The sequence below is a fragment of the Mesocricetus auratus genome, unplaced genomic scaffold (genome assembly GCF_017639785.1).
Source record: "Mesocricetus auratus isolate SY011 unplaced genomic scaffold, BCM_Maur_2.0 Super-Scaffold_100007, whole genome shotgun sequence".
Lineage (NCBI taxonomy): Eukaryota > Metazoa > Chordata > Mammalia > Rodentia > Cricetidae > Mesocricetus > Mesocricetus auratus.
In genome coordinates, this window is record NW_024429191.1 from 72,080,998 (window position 1) to 72,102,268 (window position 21,271).

The window sequence follows — 21,271 nt, forward strand, 5'->3', positions numbered from 1 at the left end:
CCAGTCCTGCTCATTTCTCAGGTTCGCTCTTCCCTGGCTCTTTGATTTCATGCTTTCAGATGCACAAATGTATTCAGGAGCTGGCTTTTTGCCAAACTATTTATGTTGTGAATTCTTTAATTATTAGATAAAAAATCTTAAGGTAAAAATAACCAGACATTGGGAGTCAAGGAATTAGTAGCTAGAATGATAGATAAGAGGAAGAAAAACAAATAGTCACTGTTTTAAACCTTGTTTTTGGTGTTGCTGGGAATTGATTTGAGAACATTATGCATCTTAGACAATCACTCTACCACCAAGCTACAACACAGGGGTCTCCCTCTCCCTCTCCCTTCCTCTCTTCTCTCTGTTCTACCCTCTCGTAAAGGTACGTGGCTCAGGCTAGTCTTGAACTTACAACAGTCCTTTTACCTCAGTTTCCTGGGTGCCATGATTATAGGCATGAGCCCTCCCCCCCTATACTTGGATACTACAACACAGTTTTTTGGTTTTTGTTTCTCTGTGTAACAGTCCTGGCTGTCCTGCAACTCCCTTTGTAGACCAGGCTGGCCTCAAACTCACAGATGTCTACCTGCCTCTGCCTCCCAAGTGCTGGTAATAAAAACGTTCGCCACCACTACCCGGCCTTACAATGCAGTTTTTACATGCTGCATAGTATTTTGTTGTATAGATTTACTAAAAAAAAAGATTATTCTCTCTATTTTGGTGCTCTCAAATTATGTGTGTGGTGCTAGGGATTAAACCTTGGGTCCCATGTGTGAGGCAAGCACTGGTATATACACCCCTCAAATAATTTCAGTTTTTTATTTCCAGATTGTCTATCTATAAAAATCTCATGTTTATCTGAAAAAAAACTTTTCTTTTTTTAAAAAATTAATTGTATAACCAGGCAGTTGTAGTACATGTCTTTAATCCCAGCACTAAGGAGACAGAGGCAAGTGGATCTCTGAGTTTGAGGCCAGTCTGGTCTACAAAATGAGTTTCAGGACAGCTAGAGCTGTTACACAGAGAAGCCCTGTCTTGAAAAAAAGGAAGGAAGGGAGGGAGGAAGGAAGGAAGGAAGGAAGGAAGGAAGGAAGGAAGGAAGGAAGGAAGGAAGGAAGGAAGGAAAAGCAACAACACCACCAAAACTCCAGTTATTTATAGGTAGTCTAGTATCAGTGATGCTTTATATGTTTTTTTGTTTTTTTAAATACAACTTTAGGCAAGTTTATTTCTTACATTTGAAGTATTTTAGAATAAATTAATTGCTTTAAAATTTTCTTCTTAATTGGTTTTATTTATAGGATGAACTTTCTGATATTAGTCAAGGTGGATCTAAAGCTACCACTCCAGCTTCAACAGCAAATTCAGATGTGTCAGCAATTCCTCCTGATACTCCCTTAAAGGAAGATAATGAAGGACTTGTAAAAGGCACAGATACACCAAATAAATCAGAGATAAGCAAACACATAGAAGTACAGGTTGCCCAAGAGACTAAGAACGTATCTACAGGTAAGTGACTCTTAAGTTCTTACTAGCAAAATATTCAGTCAGCAAACATAATACAAGTATGAGAAAATACATCTATAGGTATTACGTGCTCTAAATATATAAAATAAATAAATAATTTGTTATGTTCAGTTGTAAATCAGTTTAAAAGAAGTAATGCTTACACCAAGTTCTGGAGAGAAAAATGTTAGCGCTAAGAAGAGAGCTTAAAAACAGTAAGGTACCATTTCCTGTCCTCTATATTAATATGATAATCTATTATGTTCCATCCCCTTAAATAGGTTTGTTTGCTTATGATAGAGCCTCACTATGTTGTAGCTTTGAACTAAGTGTCCTCATGCCTTAGCTTTTGAATATTAGGACTACAGGCATGGCCTTCATTCAGCTCCTGAACCTCCTATCTCTACTTCCCATGTGCTGAGATTACAGGCATGTACAGGCATTACATCTTGGACAGTTGGCATCCCCCTTAAATAGGAATGGTATCAGTCCCTATGATATGTTGTACTGTGTGTCCCAGAACTACAGATGAAAACACTAGTTTTGGTTATTACTAGTTCTATGGATTGACTATTAACTCGGTATGTGACATTGTCTAACCTCATGGTTCCTAGAGTAGTACAGCCTTCAGAATTTTCAAAAATGGTCATTCAGTAGTTACATTTAAAGCCATAAAGGCAAGAGAATATGTGCATTTATTTCATTGTATTCTACCTTTAGACTCTGCTGAAAATGAAGAGAAATCAGAAGTTCAAGCAATCATTGAATCCACTCCTGAATTGGATATGGACAAAGACCTCAGTGGATATAAAGGTTCAAGGTACTAAAATGTCACATTCCATGATTGTCATGATTCTTTCTTTTTGTTTTTTTGTTTTTTTTTTGTTTTGTTTTGTTTTGTTTTGTTTTGTTTTGTTTGGAGACACGGTTTCTCTGTAGCTTTGGAGTCTGTCCTAGAATTCACTCTGTAGACCAGGCTGGCCTCGAACTCACAGAGATCTGTCTGCTTCTGCCTCCCAAGCACTGGAATTAAATGAAGGCCTGTGCCACCACCGCCCACCTGATTAACATTCTGATCTTGTTTCTGACTAAACAAGATCAGTTCATATTGTGCTAAAGAAATATGGGCACTGTAAAATTCAGTTTCTGCCTTTGAAGCTGCATATTGTTTGTGTTTTAAATTTTGGGGGACACCCATCTGGTAGCATTAGGAATTAGGACACAATTAGGATGATGTTTTTGTCTGTGTTGCTGCAAAAATAAATGATACTGATTCATATATAAAGAACATACTTATTTTCTCATAATTCTAAGCTAGAAAGTCCAAGATCAAGGCCCTGCTGGCTCAGTTGTCCAGTGTGGTCTGCTCTGTTTCCAAGATGATGTCTTCCTGCTGGATCCCTTGGAGGAGAGGATGTACAAGGCAGAAGAACAGACTAACTTAATTACCTCAGTCTCACAAGGGAGGAGCCCTTATGGCCTAGTTACCCCCTTAGGCCCCTCTTTTAATAGCACTGGTATCACCCAGTTCTGGGGGAGACACCGTCGCAGCATCTAGCAGATGAAGGAGGAAAGGAGCCAACAAGTAATTCCTCTGGCCTGAGGATACAAAGAAGTGGAGGAAGTGAAAATTTGAACAAACTTTGTTTTGTCTCACAAATGAGGAAGAGTAGGCATTCTGTTTAGAACTGCAGTTATTTCATTATTAGGGAATTACATGGGAAGGATGTTTAATGACAGCAGGAGAATGGCCAGGTATTGTTATTGTTCTTTTGCTGCAGCCATGAGCAATGAAACTTGAACCACGAGTCAACAAACCCACGTGGAATTTATTGACGAGAAAGGGAAGAAGAGAAGGGGGTGTTGGCCAACTGGGAGCAGAGAGCAAGAGAGGAACGGAGAAGAGGGGTGGAGAAGGGACAGAGAGAGAAGAAAGAGAAAGGAGGCAAAGAGTGAGAGAGGAGGGAGATGAAGGGAGAGCACAAAGAGAGAGAGAGGATGTGGAGGTGCTCACTTAAAGGGGGAAGCTTATACACGCATACTGAGTTCTTACACGGCCCCATAATGTGTGATGCACCACGCAACACAGGACTCTTTGAACTGCCTAAGTATCTGCCTGAAAGCTGGATGCGTGTCCCACCCATTGTCAGAGGGCAGGGTCAGCATAATGCCGATTCCAACAATAATCAAGGTCTTTAGTACTGATCTTTGGGTTTCCTAAACAGATTTACCTTTAATGAACAATGGCCATTGTCTTAAAGTTTCTATTGCTGTGAAGAGATACCATGACCACAGTAACTCTTATGAAGAAAACATTTAATTGTGATGGCTAACAGTTTCAGAGGTTCAGTCCATTACCATCATGGTGGGAAGCTAGGAGGCTTGCAGGCAGACATGATGGTAGTACTGAGAGTTCTACATCTTGCAGGCAACAGGAAATGAACTGTCTCACTGGGCATGGTTTGAGCATACATGAGACCTCAAAGCTAGCCCCTCCACAGTGACATATTTCTCAACAAGACCACACCTACTCCAACAAGTCTACACCTCCTAATAGTGCCACTTCCCAAACCACCATAGCTGTAAACATGTATCATTTATAAATTCCTACTAAGCATTAAGTATTATGACCTAATGGTTAAATGCATGGACCCCAGGATAAGAATAATCCTAGATGGAGAAAGACTTATGTAGGTTCAGATCTTGCTTCTCTATTCTTTTTGTTTGTTTGTTTGTTTTTTGTTTTGTTTTGTTTTGTTTTTTCGAGACAGGGTTCCTCTGTATTGTCTTGGAGGCTGTCCTGGAACTAGCTCTGTAGACCAGGCTGGCCTCGAACTCACAGAGATCCGCCTGCCTCTGCCTCCCGAGTGCTGGGATTAAAGGCGTGAGCCACCAACGGCCAGCTCTCTATTCTTTTCTGTTATAACAGGGCTAGTGATTGCACTTAGCACCATCCATCTTTTTGTTTCTTAAATTTTATTATATCTTAATTTTAGTTAAATTAGAATTTATTACTGATATTAGTATGACTATACAAATATTACAATTTTGCTATAAAATTAATTTTCTTATGATGCTTTGTGTTTTCCTGGAATTGGTGAAATGTTGAGAGGTTAAATTTGTTTCCTTTTTATAGTGTTCCATGAGTTTATCACTAACATTGACAGACAATGCATTTCCTAAGTATAAGATCCTCAGTATGACCAGACCTCAAATCTACTTGTTTTTCAGAACTCTGCTGCACTTCAGCCTTCTAGTTCCTTTCACATGTGGTGTTTACCTCGTTCTACTGTTTCAGTCCTTCTCTGCAGAGAAACAGGACACCAAGGCTCTTTGTTATGTGCTAGCACAGGCTCTGCAGGAGTTTCCCAAAGCCGAGTTCCATGTACAATGTGTTTGAGTTTTTTATGCATTTTTTTGCTTCTTTATCCCCTATTTATGGTGACCTATAACCTGACTATTATTTTAACTACCAAGCAGAGATACTAAAAATCACTGTAATGCAAAGGGAGGGATGTATGGGGCTTGAATGAAAGACCTGGCAAAGTACCACATACACTCAAGGACACTGATTGGCCCACATTGGTTGTTATTTTATTTTCCTCTCCTTGGTACTTGGAGACCTCTACCACTCTGCCTTATGCCCACAATACCTGGGAATATCTTTACCTTTATTTCCTGTATCCCGTGTCATCTGCTTTTTGATATACACCTTTATTTCTACAGAGTTCATTCCTTACTAGCTTTCTAGATCCTTGAAGGGTACATGAGCAGTAATTTTTGAGGACTGAAATTAAATATGACAATATCATTTGTGGTCATGCTTCATGGTTTGGTAGTTTGGTTAGATGTACAGATACAGGATAGAAAACACTTTGTTTGAGAATTGCATTGATGATTTTCCTACCTTAACCTCTTAAATTCTGGTTATACCAAGTTCAGTTTCACTTGACATCTTTTCCTCTCTCTGTTAATTAAGTACTGAGGATTGAATCTAAGTTCTCATACACACTGTAGTGGCATTTTGTTCCACCAGTGGATTTGTGGTGGTGGTGGCATCCTAAGGGGTCAATGTCTGCACACTGAAGGTGGGTTTAAAGGAGTCCACAAAATGGAGATAAGTGATTAACAGGTATTTGTTAGGGGACACTCACACAATAATGGTAAATAACTGTCTCAGTGTTCCTGTTCCTGAAAATGCAGTCTCTGCCCTTCCACACCTAAGCAAGCAAGCCAGACCCTCCTCTTCCTTGTAAGGGATCATGTCCTCACTCCTAAAGCCACACCTCTAAGATGCGACCACCACCACAAACCCACTGGCAGAACAAGATGCCACTACATCACACCCCTTTTAAAACTTTAATTTTCCTTTTTAAATAGAGATTTCCTCTCCTCCTTCCCTCTCCTCATCTGTCTTCTCCCCTCCCTTCCCCTCCCCTCCCCTCTCCTCCCCTCCCCTCCCAGTGTCTTACTATGTATTTCTGACTGGCCACTCAATACGTAGACCAGACTGACCTGGAGCTCATGGTGATCTGCCTGTGCCTCTTGAGTCTAGAATAAAGACATGTGCCCCCATGCCTGGCTTCTTGTGTCATTTTTAGAAAAACCTTAAAACCATGCTAATTTGTACCAGATAATTCAGAGCATCATGATCAAAATTTATTAATTCTGTTGAGGTTGTAGGTCAGTTGGCAGAGTGCTTATCTAGCAGTCAGGAAGCCCTGGGTTGATCCCCAGCACTGTATCAATCAGGAATGGTAGTGCAAGTGGTATCTAACTAGGGGGTCACTATCTGTGCCCCAAGTCTGGTTCAGCTATCCATCTTCAGTAATCCAGATAAAAGTCAAACTAAAAGTAGAAAGCAGAAAGGGGGGATTGATTTATTTAATATGGCTACATTGAGAGAGGAACCCCCCAAGACCTTCTTTGTGTACCTGAAGTGAGATCACAGACTCACTAGGCTTCAGTCTCAACTAGGCTTCAGTCTCATCCTGTAAGGATGTTAAAACTGTGAAGTCTCTTTCAGGAAGACAAGTTATCCCTCTGGCTGGTATCTTTTCCTTCTCCTGGCATGAAATTCTGGGAAAATTCACATTTTGTGACGTCTGTTGTCTCAATAGTCTGACAGTTAGATGCAGAATCTCTTTAGAGTGTCTTAATTTTGTTAGGCTGGTTACACACAAGCCTGTCATTAGAGGATCAGAAGTCCATGGTCATTCTCAGCTACATAGCAAGATTGGGGCCAACCTGGATGACATGAGACTCTGTTTCAAATAAAATAAATCAACATTGCCTTAGTTTGAATTCTACCTAATTGCTGAATCATTTTATCAGGTTCCTTAATAGTTTCCTTATTAATAAAATTGGGGTTATAGTATCATATGCTTATGGAGTATCTATAACTAAAATAGAGAATGTGTGTGATAGAGACCCAAGTAGCTGCCATTATTTTGTATTTGTTGGGAGTAGGAGCATAACTCTCTGTATGCTCTGTGGAAGTTCCTTGGAAAACCACTGAGAAATCTTTTCATGTTGATACCTTATAGTAAACGCAACTTGTAAGCAAGAAATGCCTATGCTGCTGAATCATTGTTTTTAAAATGTATTATCAGAAAGTCTTTATAATTTGTTGATTTTTGGCTTTATTTGTTTTTGTTGTATAGCACTCCCACCAAAGGGATAGAGAACAAAGCTTTTGATCGAAATACAGAATCTCTCTTTGAAGAACTGTCTTCAGCTGGCTCAGGCCTCATTGGAGATGTGGATGAAGGAGCAGATCTACTAGGTATGACAGCTCCTCTGGAGAAGTACCATACTATTTATAAACAGATGTCATTAATGACTTGATTGAAAATTCATCTAACATGTCCTGATTGCCTGATGGTACAAGGTTATTGTACTTTAGAAATTACTTAGAACCCATTATTTGATGTCATAGAAGTTTTAATAAAAAGTATATTTAGAAATGATAAAAATTGAATTTGCTCTAAATTTATTTTTAATTCACATTACAAGTTTATTGAATTGCTATATTCTAAGAATAGATATTAAACATAAGGAATAGTGTGGGGAGTGTGTGTATGTGTATGATTCGTGGAGCTAATAGTTCTTGCCTTATATCTTAAATCTTATTGTGTTTTGTTGACCTTAATTAAGTGGGCAATATAACACTTGAAATGTTTTTTATATTCCCAGTACGTTATAATTTATCTCTGTGGGAAATAGTCATTTTAAAGTTTGTGTTGAGCTAGGGTTATAGCCCAGTTCCTGCACTGCTGCTATGTTGTCTCCCTCCCCAAACAAACAAAAAAAAGTTTGTGTTGTTGAGCACATAACTGGGAGTTGGGGAAGTACTGTATTCAAGTCTTCCACTATACATTTTCTGGGTTATCTTTGACAAATTGTTAACCCTTTTTTCTGTCTTTTGACATTTCATTGTATGTAAGTATAGGAGTTAAACTCTGTGTTTAACAGGCTGGAAGATGGGTTTGTGGGATAAAGCCAGCTAACCTCTACTGTATATCAGTTAAGTTTGATTGAAACAGCCCTCCTCAGCTGGGAGTGGTGGTACATGCTTTTAATTCTCTGCCTAGGGAGGCAGAGCCTGGTGGATTTCTGTGAGGCCAACCTTGTCTACAGAGAGAGTTCTAGGACGGTCAGAGCTACACAGAGAATCCATATCTCGATAAGCCAAATGAAAAAAGAAAAAATGAAGAGCCTTCCTACATTTTGTTTGTTTGTTAGTTTACTGTCTCTGATGGCCTTTACTCATCAGTATTAGAGCTGAATGGTTTGCAGAAGATACATGGAATACAAACACATAAAATAATTACCATTGGTCCTGTTAAAGTTAAAGTTTATCAGCCCGTCCTCTGCAGAATCTCTTAAGGTTCCGTTCAGTAAGAAATCATTGATTCTGGTTCAGGTTTAAATTTAAATGCAAATTGAATTAGTTTTTGTTTTGTTTTGTTTTTGTTTTTTTTTGGTTTTTACGAGACAGGGTTTCTCTGTATTGTTTTGGAGGCTATCGGTCTAGCCCGGCCTGCAAATTGAATTAGTTTTAACATACCTTCCCTGTAGTTTAACACTGTGTAGAAATTGAAAGTCATAGAATTTTCAACCTTTTGCTTTAGGTAGATAGTAGGCTTCAACGACAATAAAGGCTTCTCTTACTGTCATACTACTAATGATTACACTGTTATTAGAAAGTTGTGCTTGTCTGCTCTAATAAATATGGAATGGAGTGAATTGCTTGCATTAATTTATGTTAAATTTATTGATTGTCAGTTATGTGCTTGAAGGTTTTTGATCTCATTTTAAATTACAAGTTCAGCCATGCATAGTAGCACAGTCCTCAGGGTATGGAGGGGACCCTTCCTAGACAACACAGGAAGACTCAACTTCAATAAATTAGAAAGAGTGTGGTGATGTACACCTTTAATCCTGGTACCCTGGAGGCAGAGGCAGATGGATCTCTGTGAGTTGCAAGTCAGCCTGAGATATACAGTAAGACCCTATCTCAAAAAACAAACAAACAATAACAACAACAAAAACACAGGGCTGGAGACATGACTCAGTTAAGAGGAATGGCTGCTCTTCCAGTACAGCTCACAGCTGTCTGTAACTACAGTTCCACAGGATCCAATGTCCTCTTCTGGCCTTCATGGGTATTAGGCATGCACATAGCACACTGACATACATACAGATAACACCTGTATGTGTAGTAATAATAGTAATAATAAAAGTCCTATGTAAACATGTAGGTAGTAATCAAGATTTTTTTGTTTGTTTTTGTTTTGTTTTTTCGAGACAGGGTTTCTCTGTATTGTTTTGGATGCTGTCCTGGAACTTGCTCTGTAGACCAGACTGGTCTTGAACTCACAGAGATCCACCTGCCTCTGCCTCCTGAGTGCTGATATTAAAGGGGTGCTCCACCAACACCCGGCTAGTAATCAAGATTTTAAAGTGTCAATTTAACTGTAATTAAACATAGATTCCCACCATTAAAATCTTAAGTAAAACTTTGGAGGAATTAAATGAATTGCTTTTCTTAAAGAAGGCTCAGAAAGAATAGTTCTTGAGGAAACTTCACATTTAAATTATACCTTTGTTTTCAGTTTCACATGAAAAAGTGCTTTGAAAGTTTTATCAATTGGTCTGGCAAGATGGCTCAGTGAGTAATGGCACTTAGCACCAAGCTTGACAGCCTAGTTCAGTTCCAGGAGCCGTGCGATAGAAGGAGAGAATGGACATCTGCACGGTGTCCTCTGTTTTCACTAGCACACGATAGCATGCATTCATGTACACATTCATGTTCACATATGTGCACACACACAATAAAACTATAACAAAAAAATGATTGGCTTAGAAAACTTGACTCCCCAGCAAATTTAAGGACAAATTTAAAAAAAATTGCTAGGAAGAATTTAAAATTTATTTCTAAAAATACATATTGAGATTTGCACATAATAAAATTCACTGTATTTTGAGTACAAACCTTTTTTTAAAATCTCCTAAAACTTTTATTTGAAGGTTTCTTAGATGTATATAATGTGTTTTTTTTTAAAGATCGATTTATCTATTATGATAGTGTCTGCCTGCATGGATGTCTACTTGTCAGAAGAGGGAGCCAGATCTCATTACAGATGGTTGTGACCCACCATGTATGTGGTTACTGGGAATAGAACTCAGGACCTCTGGAAGTGTAGCAGCCAGTGCTCTTAACCTCTGAGCCATCTCTCCAGCCCCCATATATAATGTATTTCGATCACTTGTACTCCATTGTCTTTCCTCATGCCCCTCTCTGCAGCTGAACTTTTCTTCCTGAGAGCTTCCCCTTCTGCTTTCCTGCCCTTTGTAGGTTACTAGCATGAGCATGTATGAGAGACTGTTGATTGAGCATGGGCTACTTTACATGGGTATATACCACTGATGAAAATGACACCCTGCACCCAGCAGCCATTAATTGCCAGTAATCCTTCCGAGAGATTGGTAGAGTCTCATATGCCTATACTCCCTCCACGATGAAATATTGACCCAGGGTTATGAAGGTCTTATGCAGGTAGCCTTGGTAACCATGGCTGCAGTGAGTTCATGAGTACAATGACTATGTCATGTCCAGGAGACATCTTTTTGCAGCGCATCACCTTACACTCCAGCCTTTATATTCTTGTCACCCTCTTCCTCCTTGTTCCCCGAGCCTTAGAGGAAGTATATAGATGTTTCATTTAGATGTGAACACTCCACCATTCCTTATCATTAGAATCCTTCCCCCCTGCAGTCATTAGGAGCTTCTCATTTATTTACTTACTTACTCATTTATTTATTTGTTTGCTTGTGTTTTATTTGGGGGTTGTTTGTTTTTGTTTTGTTTTGTTTTTTCTCGAGACAGGTTTTCTCTGTAGCCCTAGTTGTGCTGGAACTTGATTTGTAGACCAGGCTGGCCTCAAACTCACAAACATCCATCTGTCTGCCTCTGCCACTGCTAATGGAGGGAGTGCTAGGATTAAAGGCGCCACCACATCCAGCAGAAGCTACTCTTCTAAGATCTGGGAGCACTAATCCAGTGAATTTAGTGCCAGAATAAATTCTTCCTTCTTGAAGTTGTCTTTATCCAGTATTAGTTTGATGTCCTAATCCATCATTGCAAGGTTACAGGGGCAAGAGCTTGAGGTAGCTGCCTATAGTGTACCCACACCCAGTAAACAGAGACAAATGAATATACTCATGCTTGCTGAGTACAACATCTTAAGTTACAAATGCTTAGAATTGTGTAACAACCACTAGAATCACTTCTTGCTGTGTCTTTCCTGCTGCCCTTTGAATGAAGTACTTAATAGGATTATTTGTGTACATGGCTTTATAAAGCCAGCCCAGTAGTGAATAATAACAAAATTTGAAGTCTAATGACCTCATAATTTTCTTTTCCTTTAAGAATATACCACATAATAGCTAGAAATAATGGTGATCAGAAAATTAATTACAGATTAAAAGCAAAATTTTTTGGCTTCCCTTTCTATATTAAAGATAACAAACTATCTTAAGCTACTCTGCTTTGCAGATATTGGCCTATATCTGCAGATTATAATATTTTAGTATGTTAAACTGAGTGACTTATACCTACATAAATACTTTAGTCAACGCTGGTAACTGAGGGCCAGGGATGGAGCTCAGTTGACAGAGGGCTTGCCTAGAATATAGGAATCCCTGCGTTCCATTCTCACAGTACTAAACTTGCTAGTTGTAGCACACACCTGTGATCTCAACACTTGGGAGGTAAAGACAGGACAAAGTTCAATTTTGTTTTCAGGATACATGAAACCCCTGCCTTTAAAAAGATAGGTAAATGGTTTCTGTGCAATTCAGGGATAAATAATAATAAAGCTCATACAATAGGATTGCTTGTGTCAGCCATAGTTCTCCCTAATTAGACTTGAGTAAGTACATAGTTCATTTCTTTATATCTCATTATTCATTTTGCTTGGTTTTGTTACCAAACTTTTGTTGTAGAATTGTTTCCTTTAATCACAGTACATATGTCTGACACACAGATTACTTCGTTTTAATAATTGAAAGATAATCCCAATTGTTTCCTTCCCTCCCTCCCTTCCTTTCTTCTTCTTTTGGTTTTTCAACATAGGGTTTCCTGTGTGTAACCTTGGTTGTCCTGGAACTCACTCTGTAGACCAGACTGGTCTCAGACTTGGAGGTCTACCTGCCTCTGCTTCCCTAGTGCTGAGGTTAAAGGTGTGCACCACCACTTCTGCCTTCATTTTCCTATCTTTTCATTAATGTTTCATTCCTTAACTTTCTTAGTTTGGATGGTCCTTTTCTCAATCTCTTTCTCTATGACTGCTCTCTATAATTTGGAAATCATACACTATATAATCTATCCTACTTCCAAGATGATCTTTGTTTATTCTTGTGGAATTTCTTTTTCTTTTTTTATTACTTTTTTTTTTTTTTCGAGACAAGGTTTCTCTGTGGCTTTGGAGGCTGTCCTGGAACTAGCTCTTGTAGACCAGGCTGGTCTGGAACTCACTGAGATCCGCCTGCCTCTGCTTTCCAAGTGCTGGGATTAAAGGTGTGCACCACCACCACCTGGTCTTCTTGTGGATTTTCAACTTTACTCTTTTACTAAGAGCCTAGCCCTCCTACCCCTACCTCAAGGCCTGGCTGTCTTTGGAATATCGGCAGTCCTTTTGCTTCAGCTTTGTACTACTGGGATTGCAAGTGTACACCACCATGCCTGGCTTTTGGTCCCTTCCTTTTTCCAAGTAAAAACTCTGCTTTCTGTGAATCCCAAAGCTACCTGTTACTCACGCCCCTCCCATTTCTTGTCCTGCTTTTCTGTTGTTGTATGATGATGACCTACTACTATTGCCACAGACCATTCTAGATACTGGCACATAGCAGAGTAGAAAATAGACTCACCAGGCAGTTCTCCACTATTTCTATCTCAGTGAGTGAACCTCTCCTGCCATCATTGAACTGTCCATCTTAGACCTCTCACTTTCCCTCATAGCCAACCTTCAGGTCCTATTTGTTTGGTTTCTAAATATTTGCATGTATTTATCTTTTTTGTCTCTACTTAAGTGGTATGTCTTGTAGGAATTCTGCTTTGATCCCCTAAAGCATAGTCATCTATGAAGTCTGTATCCGTGGCAGTGAATTTCATTATGCCATTCTTCACACTTTTTTCTGTCTCCCTGGACAGATTATAAATTCACTGTGTCAGGCACAACTGTGTGTTTTGTTTGGTTTTGGTTTTGGTTTTTGGTTTTTTGAGACAGGGTTTCTCTATGTAGCTTTGTCCTGAAACTTTCTCTGTAGATCAGGCTGACCTCTAACTCACAGAGATCCTCTTGCCTCTGCCTCCCAAGTGCTAGGATTAAAGGTATGCACCACCACTGCCCAGCGTGTTTTGTTTTGCTTTGTTTGCTGTTGCATATTTAGCACAGCACAACATTCAAGTGAATGGGAATGCGAAATAGTCTTAACAGTTTTGCTTCACTTCAAAATCTGTGGTTTTACCTTTGAGATAGAGTCCCGTAATAAGAAGATTTTGGTTTTTTTGTTTTGTTTTTTCGAGACAGGGTTTCTCTGTATTGTTTCAGAGGCTATCGGTCCAGCCCGGCCTCGAACTCACAGAGATCCGCCTGCCTCTGCCTCCCGAGTGCTGGGATTAAAGGCGTGCGCCACCAACGCCCGGCAATAAGAAGATTTTTAAAAGAGAAGTGTATAAGAATGTATACAACTAGGTAAAATGATACATGCATTCTCGAGAAATTGCTTATCATCCAGATGCTATGTGCTCTTCTCTGGACCTAACTTGACACTTCTAAATAAAATAACTGCAGAACAGGGTGTTTTTCTTTGCTCTTTGTGTTTGATTTTTTTTTTTTGCTTATTTTTATCGGCAAAGTTTATGTGAATATTATATTTATACTTCAAATCTTGAATAGAGATAAAGGTCACTTCAGGTTTTATTTTTCTGATTATTAGTTTTACTGATATATTTCGAAATAAATTTTGAGTAATCCTGCATACACTACATTTTAAGATAATTCTTCGTTTAATTGAAACATATGGAATTATAAGGTATGTTCCTCAGGAGTACCTAATATTTTCTCTTTATAATATTTATACTTTATTGTATATAGTTGATGGTTTTGTTATAGTAATTCAATTTCTTTGTCAGATCTTTCTTGTTTTAAAATAAATGAGTTTAGTTCTTGCTTTCTGGAAACAATCTAATTGAGTTTCTTGTTCATTTTTCTCTTGGGATGCTTATCCAGGGGAATATTCTGGTGTGTATGTTTTTAAATACTTTCCTATTGCTGTTTTCCAAGCTAGGTATTCTTGGCTGCTGTTCTCATTTGATGCTTTTTCATTTTTTTCCTACCTATTTTTCTCTGCTTATATTTTTAGCTTTTATGCTGCTCTAAATGTTTGAGAGTTTGTCGCAGTTTCATGGTCTGAGCTGTTTATTTTGTCTATGAAACTTTACTAAAACATTAGTGTTAGTGTTTAAGGAAAATATCTTGGTATCATTTTGGAGATGGGATTTAGAACACAGTGATTGAATGTGCTACTATTTCTGATGTTTGAGAATATTTGAAAAATTGTGACACAGACAAGTTAGGAATTCATATGTCAGCATTGAATTTTTAACATTCCCAGGAAGATTTTGTTTTAAATCACTTTAAAAATCATTAGGAATGTTAATTTGTTTTGTTTTTGAGACAGTTTCTCTGTGTAGTCCTGGCTGTCCTGGAACTCCCTCTGTAGAACAGGCAATAGGCTCTATATAACAGAGATCCTCCTGCCTGCCTCTGCCTCCTAAGCACTATGATTAAAGGTGTACACCACCAGTGCCTGGCCATAATATTAACTTTTTTTTAAGTAAAAGGATATGCTAATTCCTTGACCTTAAATAATATTCTTTAGAAATATTTCCTTTTAAGCTGGGTGGTGGTAGTGCATGCCTTTACTCATTCATAGTGCTTAGGAGGCAGAGGCAGGCAGATCTCGGTGAGTTTGAGACCAGCCTGGTCTCCAAGAGCTAGTTCCAGGACAGCCTCCAAAGCCACAGAGAAACCCTGTCTCAAAACCCTCCCCCAAAAGAAATATTTCCTTTTTGTTTTCTTGAATTATAAATATTGCTTCTCCTATTGTGTTATTCTCTAACATTATCTCATGAATCTTGGGGTGAGCGAGCAGGGTTTTTTGCTGTGTTTTGCTTGGAGTGTTTTTGTTCTTTTTTTTTTTTTTGTCTTTCTCCAACTATTTTATTTCTTCAGCCTCTTATGAAAAACAAATAGTTTTACTTTTCTGAAAGATAACTATATTGAATCTTATATTAAATACTTTATATATCTTATAGTTCTCAATAAAATATTAAGCACAATTCTATAAAGTGGCAACTGAACTATTATTTCATGTGTGGCACTTTGTAAGGTACTTTGTAGTGTTGTCTTAGAGTTTTCATTATAATTATATTCAAATTATTATGAGGAAGAATTGGTAAAGCATTTTTAAGTATATCAAAGACCATCCTGTGAATGATGGAAATCATCTTTATTTCTGCCTTTTGCACATCATTATGCATTGAGTCATAACATTGTGAGTCCAGATGTTTTCATATCATGCATAGAATTTTACAGATTAATGATATGTTTTCATGCTGTTTTTTTACATAAAACATTTCTTGTTCTTTGTTTTTGCTTTACATGGAATGCATGGGCTTTAAGACCATAATTTCTTTGGTAAGGTTTTCTGTCTTGGGGTTCTATCTTTGGCCTTACTTCTGCCATCAGCTGTGATTTAGAAATATTTTTGATTCCTATCAATCCCAGCACTTGGAACAGAGACAGACAGATCTCTGTTGAGTTCGAGGCCAGGCTGGTCTACAAAGTGAGTTCCAGAACAAACAGGGCTGTCTCAAAACAAAGCAAAGCAAAGCAAAACAAAACAAAAAATGTCTTGATCTTTCTGAAATACTATCTATGCAAAACAAAATGTAACTGACAGAGGTAAAGAATTAACCAAGAAGAGTCCAGGGATGGTGGCTTGCATCTGCAACATCAGCTATTGGGAATTCTAGGAAGCATGATCACTTAAGCCAAGGAAATTAAGACAGTCTGAACAATATAACATAGCAAGACCCATCTCAAAACCAAAAGCGACAGTAGCAAAGAGACTTAGCCAATACATTCCTTAGCTTTGGTAACAACTATTTATAATTTCATAATCCTTACAATAAACACATAAATGACATAGACAAAATATGATTAAAGTAAAGGTTAAAAATAGTAAAACAAGATCATAGTTTATATGCAATTTTTGCTAAATTTATTTTCAAAGTTTTTATCATTTTTCTTTTGATAGGAATGGGTCGTGAAGTGGAGAATCTCATACTAGAGAACACACAACTGCTGGAAACCAAGTAAGTATGAAAGCTTAACATGGAATAAAGGAAATGCATTTTCTTCTATCCAAGTCAGTGATTTTATATTAGTTTAACACAGCATTATGCTGTGTTCCTACCCAACTGAGTCTTCTTCTCAACACCTGTGCATACATAGAGACATGATAATAAGCCCTTCATTGTCCTGACTGGTTTTATTGATCTGGTATTTTTGTAGAGATGTAATTTTTATTTTTTTCCACAATACAAGTATCAATAGTGTAAATGTGTTGTGTACCTCTTCTTCCCTCAGAAAGGTGCCATTTTCTTATTCTTTTTCTAAGTGTTACATTTCTGCATGAAAGTTTTAATTTCTACATTGACACTTTGGAGATCTCTCCTTTATAAGTGTATATGCCTGGGTAGTTTGTGGAGTTTTAAGGCCCTCAAGCAGCATATTGGAGTACTGTTTAATAGGACAGGTTCTTTGTCATGTGAAGAAGCAAATAGGGACAACTTGTCAATTTGCTGTGTCAGCAATTTTGGAGCAACTGTGTCTGTCCACATACGATGCCACTATCTTATATTTTTGGTGTGAGCCTAGCCTTTAACAACTAAGATAGCCCTCCAGCAAGATGCCACTATCTATAAATGAGGTCACATCCAACATATCTGAATGTATTGGTTTTTGTTGTTGTTTTTTGGTTTTTGGTTTTTTGGTTTTTCGAGACAGGGTTTCTCTGTATTGCTTTGGAGGTTGTCCTGGAACTTGCTCTGTAGACCAGGCTGGCCTCGAACTCACAGAAATCTGCCTGCCTCTGCCTCCCAAGTGCTGGGATTAAAGGCATGCATCACCAGCGCCCAGCCATCTTTTTTTGTTTTTTTGAGACAGGGTTTCTCTGTGTAGTCCTGGCTGTCCTGGAACTCAGTCTGTAGACCAGGCTGGCCTGCAAGTCACAGAGATCCACCTGCCTCTGCTTCCCAATTGCTGGGACTAAAGGTGTGTATCACCACCACCCAGCAGTTTAGTCTTTCTTAGTGCTGATTTTATTTATTGGGTCTTGCTTTATCCACTATTAGCTTGGCAAGTATGAAGAACAAATATTAAGCCTTTGTTTATGGCCCTTGTCTATAAAAACAACAGGAAGAATGTTTAAGTTCTCAGTTGTTCAGCTTTATGATTTGACCGTTACTTTAGTCTAAAAAGATGAAAGTTATTTGTAATGACGCATTTGAATATGTGTGTTTTAGAAATGCTTTGAATGTAGTGAAGAATGATTTAATAGCAAAAGTGGATGAGCTGACCTGTGAGAAAGACGTGCTGCAGGGAGAATTGGAGGCTGTGAAACAGGCCAAGCTGAAGCTAGAGGAGAAGAACAAAGAGCTGGAGGAGGAGCTCAGGAAGTAAGTTTCACAGTTGTTGGAGCCCAGGCCCTTCTAAGAAGCCTTGGACACTGGGGCTGTCATCCACTTGGGTGGATTGTGACCATAGCTACCTCGGGACACACTCCTGCTCTGAACCTTGCCAGGCTGTCACAAAGGTAGAACCCTGAGACTGAGGCCTTCAGCTCACTCAAACCAGGAAGGGCCAAGAGCTACCTGAAGAACGTAAAGTGCCTCAGCCATTTGCCTCTGCTACGAGCTGGCCTGTCTATTTTCCAATCTCTTGACCAAAAAGTTGTGGGTTTCGCTTTTGTTTTGTTTTTCTTTTTCCTGTTCATCTTGGTGTCAAAAGCCGTAACTGTGGGCTGGAGAGATGATTCAGCAGTTAAGAGCACTTCTTCCTTGCTTTTCTGCAAGACCAGAGACTCTCCACTCCAGTATCTCTCAGTTGCCTGTAACCCCAGCCTCAGGGGATCCAACACCCTTTTCTCTCTCTCTCTCTCTCTCTCTCTCTCTCTCTCTCTCTCTCTCTCTCTCTCTCTCTCTCTCTCTCTCTCTCTCTCTCTCTCTCTCTCTCTCTCTCTCTCTCACACACACACACACACACACACACGAATAATGTATAGGATAAATTTAAAAGCAAACAAAACTTAGGGGTTAAGAGCACTTACTGCTTTTCCAGAGGACCTGAGTTCAGTTCCCAGCATCCACATTAGTTGTCTCACAATGTCTGGTCCACTCATATGAACTCATATGTTCATGTGCAAATAAAAATAAATCTTAAAAAAAAAACCCTAAATCTTCAATTTAAAAAAGTTAAAATTCATTATTTTCCCTCACTTTTGTTGTTGTTTCCTGTTCTTGAGCTAGTCTTATGTAACTCAGGCTGCCTCTAATTCACTGTGTGTAGCAGAGAATGGCCTTGAACACCTGTCCTCTGACCTCAAGAAACTAAGATTACAGGCGTAATTGCTGCTGTGGCTAACCAGGTTTTTGTTTTATTATTTTAAAGTTTATTTTTTTGAGACAGGGTCATATGTAGTCTGAGCTAGCCTTAAATTTATTATGTAACTAAGAACAACCTTGAACTCCTAATTCTCCTGTCTCAAGCTCCCAAATGCTCAGATTATAGATGTGCACCACCATGCCTGGCCCAACCTGATTTTGTTTTGTTTTAAGAAGTGCCATGATAACATTTTTCCAAATTAAACGCAGCAATCTGCTAACCTTTGGGCAAAAGAAAAATAATCCTTTAGTGGTAATTAAAACTACTTACTTTTTCCTCTCATTAATTTTGAAGACTAATTCATTTCTAATAATACGTTTTGTTTTGCTTTTTTCCCCCACTAGAGCTCGTGCAGAAGCTGAAGATGCAAGGCAAAAAGCAAAAGATGATGATGATGTAAGTTTATGATTTGGAGCAGTTTTTTCTTCCAGTTTTTTGATATTTGGGGGTTCTTTACTAATATTTAGTATTGTGGGACATGAATAAGTTGGTTCGTCTTTCTACGTGGAATCTACATGCTATGTTTCTGGTGTTGCGTGCTCACTTTTCCTCAGTGGTTCAGTGCTCTGGCCTGTGTTAACATGCTATTGTTTCTGATTTTTATAAGGGAAGGTTTTGTTAAGTAGCCCAGACAGGCCTCAAACTTACACATCGTACATACTATGACACATGTGTATACACATACACACATATGTGTTTCACCTGCTTGTATGTCTGTATACCACATGTGTTTCTTGTCTCAGAATTCAGAAGAAGGCATAATTAATTAATTAAATTTTGGGGGGTGGGCTCCCAAGATACCTCAGCATGTAAAGGTACTTGTTGCCAAACCTGACGACCTGAGTGCAATCCCCAGGACCACGTAGGAAAAAGAGAAAACTGACTCCCACAAGTTGTCCACATGTGTGTTGTGGACACATGCATGCATCCACGTACATACATACACATTATACACAAAACACATAGGCACACTGTTAGCATTCAGGCATTATGCTGACCTATCCTTGGGGACCTAGCAGGAGACATCATCAACCACAACCACTCCCTACCTGAGTGCTCTTGCTAGCATTTCAGGTATCACGCTAACCTGTCCCCAGGACCCTTAGCTGTAGCCACTAAGAGCGCCCTTTGCACACATGTGCTGTCAGCATTCAGGCAGATACCTGGCCAGCCCAGAGTTCTACAGTGATGACTTTTGTGCTTAGCACACGAACTACATTGGACCACCCTGCCCTCCCTCTTCTCTTCTGTTGTTCCCCATCTCCAGAGGCCCGTCTCTTTCCCCGCTTTTCCATCCCCCTCCCCCAATAAAACCCTCCACATGAACTCTGTCACATGGCATCTCTCTTCCACTTTTTAAAAAACTATTAATGCACTAAATTATAAATATAATTTTTCTAAAGGCCTAGAATATTGACAAAAATGTCCCTCACCCCAGAGGAAACCATGATCCTTTCTCATCTGTTTAACAATTAATTTCATCATACAAATATGTACACATTGTCCTAGTTTTCATGAACTGTCAACTTGCCACTGACTACAATGAATCATCTGAAAAAAAAGTCTCACTTGAATGGTTGTCTTCATTGCGCTGGTCTGTGGGTTTGTCAGTGAGGGATTTTCTTGATTGCTAATTGATATAGGAGAGCCAAGACTGTTAGGGGTGGAACCATCCCTAGGCAGATGATTCTGGGCTCTATAGGAAAGCTAGCCAAGCATGGGCCAGAAAACAAGCCAGCAAGTAACATTCCTCTATAGTTTCTGCTTCAAGTTCTGCTTATGTTCTCCTTTGATTTCCCTTGATGGACTCTGACCTGGAAGTATAAGCCAAATAAATGCTTTCCTCCCCTAAGTTACTTTTGGTTACTGTTTTATCAGGAAGGGAACTAGGAGACATACACATAGTTGACATTTCCATGACAATCTTAGAATAGCATAGCAAGTCTGTATAAATGGCAGCTAAGTTTTTTATCCCCTTCCCAAAGTATGTACTGATTTTCCTTTCTGAAACATTCTTACTTTGTAGCCCTTGTTTGGCTTGAGACTCACTGTGTAGATCAGATTAGCTTCAAACTCAGAGATCTGCCTGCTTTTTTGCCTCCTGAGTGCTGGGATTAAAGGCCTGCACCAACACACCCAGCATCATAATTCTTTAATAAAAATATTAAAATATGTTTGTGTTTGAAAATTAAATTGCCTACTTCTATATATTTCTACATAGTATGGTGTTGGTTTTGTTTCATATTACCTTTAAGGCCAGAGGGTTTGGCTCAGTGATAGAACACTTGGCAGCATGCTTGAAGCCCTGGTTCAGTCCCTACTACCTCAGAAAAACTATATTCCATCTTGGAGACATACATGTAGGCAAAATAAAAATAAACGTAAAATAAAAATAAATTCTAAAAAAGCATTGTAATAAACTAGGTGTGGTACTTGCTTGTGTTGTCTTAGGGTTTTCTATTGCTGTGAAGAGACACCATGAC

The 21,271-nt window shown here is 38.8% G+C and overlaps 1 protein-coding gene across 14 annotated transcripts in view; it reads left to right on the plus strand.

The window, feature by feature from the left end:
- The window catches only part of Spag9 (sperm associated antigen 9), a 124,182-nt gene that overhangs the window by 66,370 nt on the left and 36,541 nt on the right, over positions 1–21,271 (plus strand). For 6 of the 14 annotated variants that reach the window (XM_040749507.1, XM_040749510.1, XM_040749511.1 and 3 more), the window contains 6 exons: positions 1,287–1,494; positions 2,212–2,311; positions 7,155–7,276; positions 16,381–16,438; positions 17,651–17,803; positions 19,133–19,184. In XM_040749507.1, coding sequence (XP_040605441.1) covers positions 1,287–1,494; positions 2,212–2,311; positions 7,155–7,276; positions 16,381–16,438; positions 17,651–17,803; positions 19,133–19,184 — 693 coding nt within the window. Of the gene's footprint in view, positions 1–1,286; positions 1,495–2,211; positions 2,312–7,154; positions 7,277–14,288; positions 14,301–15,743; positions 15,759–16,380; positions 16,439–17,650; positions 17,804–19,132; positions 19,185–21,271 lie in introns of all 14 variants that reach the window. The other 8 variants (XM_040749505.1, XM_040749508.1, XM_040749509.1 and 5 more) reach the window with 2 other exon arrangements.